The 13,687-nt window shown below is 36.4% G+C and overlaps 1 protein-coding gene across 3 annotated transcripts; it reads right to left on the bottom strand.

Moving 5' to 3' along the window:
* Positions 5,642-13,014, bottom strand: LOC18771913 (probable LRR receptor-like serine/threonine-protein kinase At1g56130). 3 transcript variants are annotated; one of them, XM_020568677.1, is made up of 25 exons: positions 12,655-13,014; positions 12,185-12,345; positions 11,910-12,087; positions 11,647-11,718; positions 11,436-11,507; positions 11,094-11,165; positions 10,911-10,982; positions 10,690-10,761; positions 10,539-10,610; positions 10,369-10,440; positions 10,178-10,249; positions 9,994-10,065; positions 9,825-9,896; positions 9,589-9,654; positions 9,372-9,434; positions 9,130-9,174; positions 8,938-8,996; positions 8,355-8,740; positions 8,058-8,253; positions 7,808-7,957; positions 7,540-7,658; positions 7,193-7,403; positions 6,527-6,758; positions 6,284-6,434; positions 5,642-6,188 (listed from the first exon to the last, which is right to left on the bottom strand). In XM_020568677.1, the coding sequence occupies exons 1-25, from the start codon at positions 12,657-12,659 to the stop codon at positions 5,820-5,822; spliced, it is 3,111 nt and encodes a 1,036-aa protein (XP_020424266.1). In that variant the 5' UTR covers positions 12,660-13,014; the 3' UTR covers positions 5,642-5,819. The 3 variants fall into 3 exon arrangements, with proteins under 3 accessions (XP_020424266.1, XP_020424268.1, XP_020424267.1); XM_020568679.1 differs by having other exon boundaries at positions 12,185-12,268; positions 12,655-13,013; XM_020568678.1 differs by having other exon boundaries at positions 12,185-12,255; positions 12,655-13,013.

Genomic DNA, 13,687 nt, shown 5'->3' with positions numbered 1-13,687 from the left:
AAAATTTACAATTGTCAACAATCACTTAAATATATACACCAACTGCCAGTATACATACATAAATACGTTCCAACAGTTAAATACGTCCTAGGGCAATATCAGAGCAACTATACAGATCAATTTACAAGGAAGGAAACAACTTGTGAACCAAGAACCCTACATCAAATTGAGGTAGTGTGGGAAGCGGAAACTGCCCTGTGGTGGCTCACGGATGCATGTCTACTGCCTGGGGGCTCAAAACATAAGAACATACTAACCCCACTGTAAAAAAACATTTATGCAAAACTAAATTATCCTCTTCATTATATTCGTACTAAAATCAATGTATTCATATATTTATATACGTATATGCCAATCATACTAATGGTCAATAAAACTCTCTTAAAAGCATTGAAATCAATTTAAAACTACCACCTAGGTGTACCCCTTTATTTCCGTCAATTCCTCGTGTCACAATTTGTGATATGTCCTCGCAGGTCTCGATAATACAAGGTCGACCCAAGCCGCAATCTCGCAGGATTCAAGAGACCTTTAGTCAACCTAATCCGCATTCCTCGCTCCCACGGTCCAGGCATCCCCGAAACTCGTGGGGCAACTACCAAGCGCGCTGACTATACCGAAGGCAACAATTTTATTCCAAAGGCAACATTTATTCCGAGGCAGCTTTTATTCCGAAGGCAACATCTTTATATCTGGGTACCTAAGGTGGCTTAAGAAAATATCAAATTTTTGAAAGATTTGATGAATAACTGAATTTCTGTTAAATCTAGAACTCTGCAACCATTTATATGATATTTAGCTAGAATTTCCTTTGCCTATATCCTTAAAGGATATCCCACTCGACAGCATATAAATTAAAATATTTAAAAGCACATATCAAACATGGGAAACACTAATCTTTGAATAAAACTTATTCAAGATCAAATAATGGTGTTGAGTTGCATAAATCAGTTATAAAACAAAAAGTCCACTCACTCTTGGTCCGAGCTAGCTGGACCTCTTGAAGGTCCCTCCTACGAGTCTGCCTGGCCCCGGGTGCCTGATTAAACCATCATGAATATTTAATTAATAAAATTGCTCAGTATAAGTATTTAATTAAAACCTTGACCCCCGGCTCCTAGAAGTGCGTGCACTAACTTTAAAGTCATTCATATGCCCACTTAAGCATTTCGGATAGTTAGAACGATCTGAAAGGACCCGAGACTCGCTAAGTGATAAACTTCCATATTAGTCAACTCGGGACCTCGTGGGGTCCATGACTTCCAATTACCAATCCGAGAGTTCCTATAAGTTCCTCACATTTTAATAACCATGTCCTGCAAGTCTGGTCCGATTCAAACGGTCGGATTGCTCACGATCGTACGATCGGACGGTTATTGTTTAACTTAATCTTTGAAATATTAAATTGGAGTATCCGGGACTCCGATTCTCGATCCGTAAATTTGTAGATGATCCTAGAGATACAAGGTATGACTTAGGTGAATTTGGGTTTGATCCAACTGTCTGATTCTATTGAACCTGGAAATTGCACAATATGCAAAATCTGTTTGAGGCTCAAACGCCGAATTGGAATCTAAGCATACCGTCATGCTAAGGACAACGTGGGGAACATTCTAGGACAAAAACACAACATAAAAACTCCGGTGACCCGCCGCCATGCTCCGCCATAGTTGGCGGGTGTATTGAGTAATTTTTCGGCGATCGGAAAACTCCAAAACGCCGGCCAATAATCATACCTACGGATTAAGCGCATTAAGGGGAGTAACTTTATACCTTGGTTCAACGATCAATTCCACCTCTGTAGCCCAGTGTAGTTTTTTAAGAGAAAAAAAATATAAAACATATATATTTAACTTATTTTCAATATTAACTCAGTCAATGGAGCTGTACAGATTACTTTATTTTTATTTTTAACCTTTAAGTAAATGTCTTTGTCATTTTACTTTTATATTACCCCATTTACTTAAGTTTACAATGTAAATAAGGAAGTACCCCCCATTTGGATTCAAATAAAAATAATAGAAAATCAAATTCCTACTAAATCAAAATATGAAAAATAGTTTTAGTGCAAAATACGATTTAGGCTAAAAATGATGGCTCATTAAGTCAATATATTCTTCATACTAAAATCCCAATCAAGTTTTCTTACTTGATGTGTGAGGAATAAAAGCAGCCAAAAATTATCTTGAGAAAATGATTATCCTGAAAACCTATTTTTCATACTTAGTCAATATTTTTACATAAAACTTTTCATGTATGATATGAATGCATGAAGGAACCTAAGGTCAATCTAGGTAAAAAGCCTTAGATGTTCGATCCACTTTGTGTCTGGGCCAAAAAGCAACCACACGCCGGCCCACTTCTCAGAAAGGGCCCACGAAACCAAAAAACGGAGGATTGGGCTTTGATTTCAAAACTAGGCAGAAGCCCAAAAGCCACAACTAGAGGCCCATGATTTTTCTTGCAAATGAACCACTAAAAATAGATAAAAGAAATTGAAAAAAAAAAGGTTTTGATGGGGCCCAGCTGTTGGTTCACCACTAAAAATCTCAAAACCCAGAGCGCAAAGACAACAAAGATCTTTTTTTAGAAAGCCTATTTTCAGAATTCACGTGACTATATGACTTAGAAAAGTCAACAATATCAACTGGAAGTGATAATAGAGTTAAAATTGGGGCAGCTATAGAAAATGACATCTCTGAAACTCTGCCAAACAGAAGGTCAAAATCCCATATATATATTTGTTCATAGATATTTTTTCTGCTCCAAAGAAAGGCACTATTTTCAAGAGATAAGCATACTGCATTTGGGAGATAAGCAGGAAACAGGAAGTTGTTCAAACTGGAGAAGCAAACTGACCATCACGATTGAGCTCTCACAAGGGGCAATTGGGGATTAAAGAAGGATTAACTTTTCTTTAAAAAAAAAAAAAAACAGAGAAGTGATTGACTTAAAGAAACTGACCATCGAGAGCTTATCTGCCAGAATTAATAAAACCCTCTTTCTTTACATTTTAAAATTGAACGATCTAAACCCTACTCCAAAGCATTTCTTATAAATATAGGAGAGGGTGAACAGAGCACAGGACAGACATTTTTCAAAAAAATCAATCAAACAATCAAAAATCAACCAAAGGAAAAAAAAACTCAAAATGATCACTTGATGACTGAGAACCGTCAAACAAACTGGAGCAACCAAAGCTCATTTGAGCCACAAAAGAAGCCAACTATAGATCAGAACTTCCAAAGTTCAGACTTAGAGAAATATGTCATTCAAAACGAGACTTCTCTCGTTACAAATTTGGTTCAGCAAAAGTCAAGACAAGCAGAGTTTGAGTTTTCACAAATATGAAAACCTCAATAATTTTTACAGTGCAGTTTCAGCTTATTAAGTCCTCAAGTCTAACCACTTCTGCCCCTTCAGACTAAAGAAGCCGCAGTTCTGCCCACTCAAAAGCCTTCCAAGGCTTGAAGTAGATTAAAGCTATGCCAAAATTGAACTTTGGTATCGATTTATAGCTAAAGCTAAGCAGTTGAAGTTGTTAACAGCTCAATCCAGCATAAATGTACACAGTCCAGCCCAGATCAGAAGTTTCTACCCAGGTAGAAATGGGATTCCAGTTGTCTTTTGGTCTTTCTAGAGTTGATTTTTCCTTTTTTAATTCTGTAGAAGGCAGTTCTGCCTTAAACAGTCCACTTTATTATCATCTATTCTGGTCAGAACTACCAATTTTATACTGTGATAAATTATGAAGTCCTCATCAGTCTGAGGTAAGAAAAGAACTTACTTGAGAGATATTCCTCACCCAAATTCACAATCGCTTGTTTTTGAAATCAGTAACTTGGGGCGCAAGTTATCTGTTTCAAAAAAGTCTGCTAGGATTTTTCATTGCTAGTAGTGGCACGCTCGCACACCAAAGAAAGTTGGCTTGTTGACCAGTCAATGGTTTTCAAGGCAATGGGGAACTTTGCCCTTCCATCACAGGAGTTAAAACAAAACGGGTGAACATTATGGTGTTAAACCCTCTTTGGTTTATGTTAAAACTAATTAAAAATTAGTCTATGGAGTTATGAACTAGCTTGATTTATATGATTTAATATTTACTTATATTTCTAGAAAGACTATAGAAATTGTAAGTACCAAAAAAAATAATCATTAAATTTTAAGCTAATAACTTTAGACTAGCCCACCCATTGAAAAATTCCTGATTCCACCCTTGAATGTGGTTCATGGGATAAAATGGGTGAAATTTGGAACCGTCGAACCCAAATACTATATATTCCTTTGTTCAATTCAAGTCGGTCCAGATTTAGTTTTCATTTAGAAAAAATAAATAAATCAAAGATGTAGGTTTGATTTCAGTTTTTGTTCACTGAACGAAGCCCAACAGCTAAAGGAATACACGAGGCCCAACAAACTTGGGCCAGCAAATCAGAGCATACAGCCCGATCTCATAATTCAAACCAACAAACAAAAAAAACCTATATATGAAGAAATTATTCGATATAACAGTAACACCGTGACTTGCCACATGTTATGATTTTTGTGATTTTTGTGATTTTTGTAACACCATGTGGACATATGCTAGGTAGTAACAAAGCAAATGATGGAATTTAAAAGTATAAAGGAATTCATTCATCCCGGCCGACTGTGCATACATAATATAGTAATTAAGATTAATTAACTTAACATGAAGATGACATGGTTGATAGGGTTGTGGTAGATGATGTTCGGCTAGGCGAAGTTGGATAAGTCTGCCTTAAAATCACTGTTGGCAAGAAGCAAGTTTTTCTCCTCTCTTTTTCCTTAATCAACTGCCTAGTAAACAACTCAAGCTTCTCCAATCTGGTCTTGAGGTTTCAGATTTAAAAGTTAGGAATTGAAGAGGAAAAATTGATATTTTCATTGTTTGGCAACTTTAGCAGAGAAATTCTTAAATGACTTGCGGAAAAAATCGTGGAAATTGAAGGTCGAGATTATCTCTATTGAGCAATAATTCATTTTTCTTGATTCAACACAAATAAATCCAAACACTGAAATTATTAATTATCACTATATTTATTCCTTTTTCTACTTCTTCTTCCAAGTGCAGGATAACCCCCAAAGGGATTGCCGGTTTTTTTTTTCTACCAATTGGGGATGGTCTACAGGGTTCATAACTACTACTCTTACGACAAGATGCTTACCTAGCCAACATTTACGAGACGCGTACTACAAGGAGTTGATTTCCCCACTCCTCTTTTCTCCACTTACACTTCCTTTTATTTTTTAATACTTTATAGTCAATTTTGTTTTTTCTCTTTCCTATTCTATTCTTACCTTACATTAATTTCTTTTTTACTTCACTTTTATATTATTTCTTTTTCTTTATACTTAATTTTTCAACTTACACACCATTTTCAATATTAAAGGGGAAAAAAAAAACTTAATTTCTTACTCTATTAAGGGAATTTTTTTTATACTGAAAGTGGAATGCAAGTTGGAAAATTAAGTATAAAGAAAAAGAACTAATATCTAAGTGAAGTAAAAAGAAATTAATGTAGGATAAGGGTATTATAGGAAAGAGAAAGAACAAAATTGATTAAAAAGTATTAAAAAGCAGAAGGGAGTATAGGTGGAGAAAAGGGGAGTGGGGAAATCATATGCCTAATAATATATTTTTCTATTATTCAATGGCCGATTAAGGCAACCAGATATCTATAGAATTGTATCTTATTTCTATATACATCATCAAGACAAGTACAAAATATAGAAAAGTTTTAGCAGAGAGAGAGTCACAGATTTACAGCATGGGAAAGACAATGGAAACTTTTTACTTCTCACGTTCCTTCTCCAACAATGCCAGGGTCAATCCCGAGGCTAGCACCAGTTGTGCTCCCTTCAGGCTGATGGTCGAGGAGAACATTGCTCTCAGTTGATGAGGTATCATCATCCACCAAAAAGCTACTTGTGGTCACATCTTTGAAATCCCAATCTGCCAAATAACTTGGCTTCGACATAACAGTGCTTGCTTCAATATCTCCAGAAAGTATTGCCACCACACGTGACATCGATGGCCTCATCATTGGTGAAGCCTGAGTGCAGAGGAGAGCTGCTTTTATCAATCTAGTTGCGTCATTTTCATCAAACTCTGTCAATCTCGGATCCACCAGCCCCAGACTCTGGTCGTTTTCATGCAGAGTCCATGCCTGAAAACAAACATCGTGGCATGGTCAAAAAGTAAAAAATAAAGAAGTTTTCACAGCAATGCTAAAGTAAAAGTAGCTAGGCAAAGTTTTCCTACCCATTCAAGAAGATAAATCTTCTCAGGATCCAAGTTGTCGTCAGAATTTGGTCTCCCGCTGAGGATCTCCAAAGCAACAACCCCGAAACCAAAAACATCAGCCTTTTCTGTCAGACGTCCGCGCATTGCGTACTCTGGTGCCAAATAGCCTCTACAAGATTATCAAATGCTTACTAAAAATGTTTCTTGGATTACACCCTCCCTAGTCATGATTAACAATGTATAACATAAACGAGGGCTTACATTGTGCCTGCAACCCGGGTGCTCATGTGTGTTTTCTTGTCATCATAAAGCTTTGCCCATCCAAAATCCGATATTTTTGGGGAGAGTTCTGCATCTAACAAAATATTACTGGCTTTGACATCTCGATGTACAATCCTGGGCTTTGACTCCTCATGAAGGTAAGCAAGTCCTCTTGCTGTTCCCAACAATATATTGAAGCGGGTAGGCCAGTCAAGGTGCAAGTCATTTCTTCCTGAAACATTACATGGAAAAACAACCAATGCACATATAAGAGAAAAAGGAAAAAGGAAAAAGAAAATTAATGAAAATATGTTTTGATATGAGAAGTGGGCTGGTTTAACATATTTTAATTGTTCAGGATACTTAATTGAATAATCCCTTATACAGAGCAAAAACTAATAAAATCTAACTAGCAGTAGTTTTCTTCTTTCTTTATTTTCCAGCAGAAAACCAAGGCAGTGAAAGAAGATTTATTCTCAAGGAAAAAACTTGGATGTAACTTCAGAAGTACTTCGAACTGCAGAATATTCCGATTCAGATAATTTCTGGTTTCTTTAATCTTCACTCCTCAGCAGAGAAAAATCATAACAAATGGCTGCGTAAAAAACTTGGATGAACGTTTAGAGTACTTGAAACTGCAGAGTATTCTGTTTCTATAAAACCTACCAAAAAGTGCCTGATCAAGGCTCTTGTTTTCAAGATACTCATAAACCAAAATGCGGTGGCTTCCTTCAATGCAGCACCCATACAATTTCACTAGATTGCGATGTTGGACTGCAGATATCGTAGCAATCTCAGTTACAAATTGACTCTTCCCTTGGTGAGATGCTACTGAAAGTTGCTTCACAGCCACTACCCTCCCATCAGAAAGTGTCCCCTATAAACAGAAATACAATTCAGTGACATGAAAGGGAAGTAGAAAGAATCTATTTTGCTTCTCTCTCAATTTCTTTTTGTAAGAAGTCAAAGTCATTACTTTAAAGTAGCAGATATTGATGTAAAATAGATTTCACCTTATAAACAGGTCCATATCCTCCCTCTCCTAACTTATTTGAAGGATTAAAATCTTCTGTTGCAGCTCTCAACTCAGCATAACTGAAAGTATTTGGTCGGGGACCTAATCCTAGAAGATCTGCATATTCAAAAGTGAGTATGACATAGGTTTAAATTTCGAAACAACACATCAGAAGTATTTTCTCTCAAATATGCTTATCAACACTAGAAAGAACTTAGAACCGCATGCAGAATTAACCCTTAATAATATGCTCATTGCTCTTTTACCTTCATCGTCATCTTTCTCTGATGTTTTTCTCCGCATATATAAAACTGCAAATAATAATAGCAAGATCACTACTCCTACTCCGACAGCGACTGCAATACCAACTATCAACCCAGTCCTGCTCTTCTTTCCTAGAGTAGTTGGTGTGAGATCTGAGCAATGAAACAGAATAATTGTTCAGTGTGGACAGCAGATTAAATACATTTAAACCATTCATAGAAAATCTTCATAACTTGACATTATATTATATACCTAAAGCAGCGTGGACAGCCGATATTAGAGGGCCGTAATCACCTTGTTCAGGTATGCAACATGTTCCCTTACCAGCCCAGAACAGATGAATATCTAGATAATTCTCTGTCACATTAACCTTGAAGGGTCTCGCAACTGCTCTTTTAACCCCACCTGCCTCCTTCGATATGTCGAAGTCCTTCCTTCGGAGGTTCCCCTAGGAAGCAAATGAAGGGAGAGTTAAATAATTCAGTCTAATGAGGTTGCCTTTACTTTAAATAGCTCAAGTTTTTTTTTTTTCTTTATTAGCAGCCTTACTTGAATATAGATATCAAATACACGCCTTCCTAGACTTTGCCTACTTTGTTCATCGCGGCTATCAAAAACCATTTCTGCAAATTGTAATGTTACAATATAAGGTCCATTCTGAAGACCCAGGCCATAGTATCTCAGTGAACCTGGGGACAATCTTGAAGTCTGGAAAAGCTCTGGGGTCACATCTGTACCGGTGACTTGCGCAAGGGTGGTTTCCACGAATGATTTATTTTTTATATCAGAAAACAAACCCGCATTGCTAACAGCCCATTTCTGTGTACTGGTTACCTTAAATGTTGCTGGGCCAAGAGCTGAGTCTTCAGCCTCATACAATATCCCGCCACTTCCTCTCATTTGTGGTCCTCCACAATTGATTGAGAAGCTTGTATCTGTACAATTCAATGTAATAGCACAAGCTATGATTAGTGAAAAAACTTCAAACTGATGTAATAGCACAAGATATGCTTACTAGATTTATCAAGACATTCCTACAATATGTGTACATAATGAGATAAGAAATGCCTATTGCTGTAACATGATCTTGCATTAAAGAAATAAATGCTAGCGAAATATAGAAGAAGATTACATTGTGGGGTATTTCGATTGCATGGAAAATCCCTCTGGAGGCAATTCAATCCAGGAAGACTGTAAACACAGAGAACACTTATTATTTATAATAATTAAACTGTAGTGGAAGAATCCATTAAACTGCAAAAGTGTAATAGCAATCACTTTATGTTTGAACTATCCGTCTAAAGAAAAGGTTATTTCGACTCACGTTATGTTTGAACTGTCAAATGTGAAGTTGTTGACCACTAAATTCCTGCATAAAATCATTAATCAATTCACATATGAAGATGAAAATTTCGTGTTCAAGATCTCAACATATCAGTACTTCGAATCCATCCCTTCTAATTTATTGAATTTCATTCATATGGTATTGAATTTCATTTATATATGCACAATGAAGGTGATTTGGACCATAAAAATAAAGGTGAAAGATATAAAAAGGAGATATACAGTTGCGATATTGTGGCTACCCATGGGGGAAAGCTTCCTGAGAAATAGTTGTAAGACAAATCTCTGCACATAACAATACAGAATGAGAAGGCACAAAAATGCATGAAAGTTCAAAGGAATTTAAGTAAGAAAAAGGCTGCCAGAATGCGCGCACACACACAGAGTACTGGTTTCATTGCCAGTACATATAGCATACTTTTATGACATTAGGACTTACATAGTCTGAAGTTTATTGCTCTTTTGGCTTGGAAGAGGTCCAGACAGAATATTGTTTCCAAGAAATCTGGCCATATCAATTGTGGGAGGCACCCAGAGAAAAAAAAAAAAAAAAAAAAAAAGAAGAAGAAAGAAACAAAGAAACATGAAAACGATAAAAAGAACGACTAGGTTTCTGATCAGGAAATTCAATGGCATAAGTACAGAAAAAGGGAATAATGAAGGCAGGCTTATTACAAATATGTAAGAGAACTCATGTTGAACAAAGAGCTTGGGAGTTCGCCTGTTAAATTGTTGAAGCCCAGATCCCTGCAACATGAGTGATAAGTTAAGAGGAACAATTAGAATGAAAAGAAAATTAATTGGTATCTTCAGGATTCAAGCTTATATATCTGCTGGAACGTACAGTATCTGTAAACGTTGATATTCTCCAAAATCAGTGGGGATGCTACCGTTGATTAATGTATTCCGTAGAACTCTGTTACACCACCAAAAAAAATTAGTGGACAAGTAAATGGAGTAAGATTTTCAATTTGAAAAGGAAAACGAAGTTTGATCACAGTGCGTGAATGAACGAAGTGTTAACTTACAAATCAGTCAAGTTCTTCAAATTTCTTATGAAATCAAGAGACGAGCTCACATAATATATATCACTGATTCGCCTTCATTATCATACACAAACATAAATGATGCCCAGTAAATGGAGAGAGAGAGAGAGAGAGAGAGAGAGAGAGAGAGAGAGAGAGAGAGAGATTAAAATGTATAAAGCATTTTCCCTTACAGAGATTCCAATGAAGTCAGTTGAGAAAAACTGCTTGGTATTGGGCCTTCAAAAGAGTTCCCTTGAAATCTCCTACAAAAACATTTGAGATGCTTGTGAATAAAAGACCCATCTCAGCCATGCGGATCTGCTTTCATAACTGCAGAAGGTTAAAAGTTTTCCATACTTACAAATAAGTTAGTTTTCTCCAATTCCCAATGAAAGAAGGTATCTTTCCTGAGAAAGAATTGTCTGATGCCCAGCTAAAATTCAAAAAGTTGACTCATAGTAAGCTCATCCCAGAATAGAAATCTCAAAGTACTCAATAAACAAAAAACTTACAGGACTTGCATGTTGATGAGCTTAGCAAATGTTGAAGGAATTTCTCCACTGAGTCCACAGCTGTCCATGTAACTGTGAAAATAATAAACTGATTGCTACCAATTTCATACGATAAACTCATTCCTTGCTCATCGATAATGAATTAACAAATAAACCTCTCCTTTAAGAGAAAATAATTGCAACATGTGATTTGAATTCGATGAGTTAAATGAAGCACTCACAATAGCCCGAGATTGACTAAGTTACCAAGTTCTGGAGGGAGTGTTCCGGAGAAATTATTCGACCCAAAGGACCTGCAACAAGTCATGTTGAAAAGGTATAGAATTAAATGATAGGGGGTTCTATACATTTAACATGTCTAAAACACAAAATTAAGTTGTGTTTTCTTATGTTTCATTGCTTACAGCATAGTTAGCTCCTTAAGGTTTCCAAGCTCCTTGGGGATGGGCCCAGAGAATGAATTGTGGGAAACTGACCTGAATGGAAATATCAATTAAAGATATTAGCACCCGTTTATAATTCAGGATAAAAACAGAATAATTTTATGTATAAACTAAGCCAAGATATTAGCACCTCAAAGATTATAACTAGAAAGTAGTTCCTTAAAGCTTAAAAAATGGAGAAAAAGGAAACTATAAACTAAGTCAATTATTGAAATTGTACTAAAAAAAAATGGGAATGAGACTCATCAAAGTATTTGACAGATGAAAAATTTGTACTAAAACAAATGGTGTTTCGCTACTTACAATACCGTCAACGCAGACATATTGCCAATGAATGCTGGTAGGGGACCGGTGAAATTATTCTTATCAAGTTTCCTACAAGAATTGAAACAAAATGCAATGACCAGCGATTAGTCTCTGAGTATAAAAAATATTCGTTACAATTTTGAACGGTATGAAAATGTTAACTGCGATAAACCAAACAACAGAGAAGGGGGTTGGAAAAACTTCATACAAAACGGCCAGATATCTTAAAGCCTCAAATTCTGTTGGAAACACCCCTCGTTTCTTCAGAGCATGAACTCGACTGGAAAGAAAAAAATTGAGCATTTAGGCACTTAATATTACAATTGATATATCAGGCATGTTCTGTTTAGTTTTCTAAACTTGATAATTAATTGATTTGCTACACTCAACAACACAAGACAAAAGAATATGGAGAGAGAGAGAGAGAGAGAGAGAGAGAGAGAGAGAGAGAGAGAGAGGAGGGTAACATACAGTTTGGTAATGTGGCAGGTAGTATTTTTGTCATAAGTACAGTCACAAGTGACGGCTGGATTATTCTCTGGCTTTTCAAACTCGCTTCCATTGATGGCAAATCCGATGCATGGCTCTCCTCCACGGATAGGCAGGGCTAGCATGTCCCATTGCCGGAATATTGAGATCAACGCTGTCACTGCACCCTCAATTCAATCATTGTGTACAAATCACATAACGTACTTATGTTGGAAAAGGAAAGAAAAAACAAAAAACAAAAAATATATATTCTGTACCTTCAGATGGATCGGTAGTAGCATTTTGAGCCACGGACACTTGAAACCAGAAGCAGCTGAGAAAGCATAGACTGCAAAAGGACGCTAAAAGAGGCCATGGTTGCTTCAACATCCTCCTCAAATTGATCATGTTATTGTCAATGGTTCCCAAAGTACTTATTCTAACACAGAGTAGAGAAAAGCGATTTTCCCAAAGTTGTTTTTGGGTCACCGAGAAAGATCATTAATATCAATAATTTTAATGTCTATATTGACATGACAACCTCAGCATCAAGACTACGATGACTTCACAAGTCTTGCATAGATTTCTTTTTTTTTTTTCTTTCCAAGTGGCATATGATCAGATGATTGCTACTTTTCTAATTTCCCACCTGCAGTGGACTAATTCTTTGACAAGTGACATCCACATTGAATATTATTATTATTCCCATTGAGCCATTTAATTTAGAGCTAGAATTCTAGATACTCACCTCATGACTTTTCTGCTTCTCCTCTCCTGTGTGATAGCCTCCCTCTCCTCTGTGAGAGCTGGCCTTAATGGCTACCCTTCTTCCCCAAATCTCTCTCCGATTCTCTGAGCCTTTACTCTCCTGAATCATTTACTCCTTATCTACCCCTTCTAGCTTGTGGTTGGCCTTTATTGTTCCACGGCACCTTTAACGGCGCCAGGTCCACTATAGAATTTTCCATTGTTCCACTGGCTTTTTCTACAATACCCTTTATTGCACCCCCAGCTCCCTCATAAATACCCTAACTAACCTAGGATTCCCATCTCACTGTTAGTTGAAGGGAGAAGAGGTTTAGAGAATAGTTGGTGTAGGGTTTAGGACAATATTTTCAATGTGGAATGGAAAACTTTTTCAAAGAGTAACGAGATAATTTAATTTTATTGATTGAAGTAAGAAGGTTACAAGGCTTTAGAGTTGGTTGGATACGAGAGTTAGACAGCTGTAGTTATCAGCTTTTCTTACTTGAATACATAATTGGGATGCTAGACATATATAGAGAGTAGCTAAACCGACTCTCTCAAGGTCGACAAATATCTAGTCAAGCCGGTTATTAAATAGTAACCGACTTTCCAAAATGTTTTCCCACTACTATAAAAATTGAAATAGACGACGGGAATTCACCATCGTCTAGAAGGTTTTCAAACCGTCGTGAAATCGATTGCCATTTTTTGTATATAAAACGACGACGTCAAATAATTGGCGTTGTTAAAACATTCAACGTCATTTAAAAATAAAAACCGATGTCTAATTACTATATAAATAGCATAAAAGGAAACTTCGACAACATTAGACGACGGTTTTAGGAAAATGTAGACTTCTAAAGCAAGTTACATGTCAAGAGCAACATACAAGCCGACGTAACAAAAGTTATCCACATCCGTATTTAAAGGAATACCGCCGTGTATAACGTAGAAACCGTCGTGGTTAAGATTACTACGTTCATTGAATAAAAAAAATGGATGTCTAAAATGTATATAAAAACGCAAAAATAAGA

Source organism: Prunus persica, chromosome G7 (assembly GCF_000346465.2).
Source record: "Prunus persica cultivar Lovell chromosome G7, Prunus_persica_NCBIv2, whole genome shotgun sequence".
NCBI classification, from domain to species: domain Eukaryota; kingdom Viridiplantae; phylum Streptophyta; class Magnoliopsida; order Rosales; family Rosaceae; genus Prunus; species Prunus persica.
This window is presented reverse-complemented; position numbering and strand designations above follow the sequence as displayed.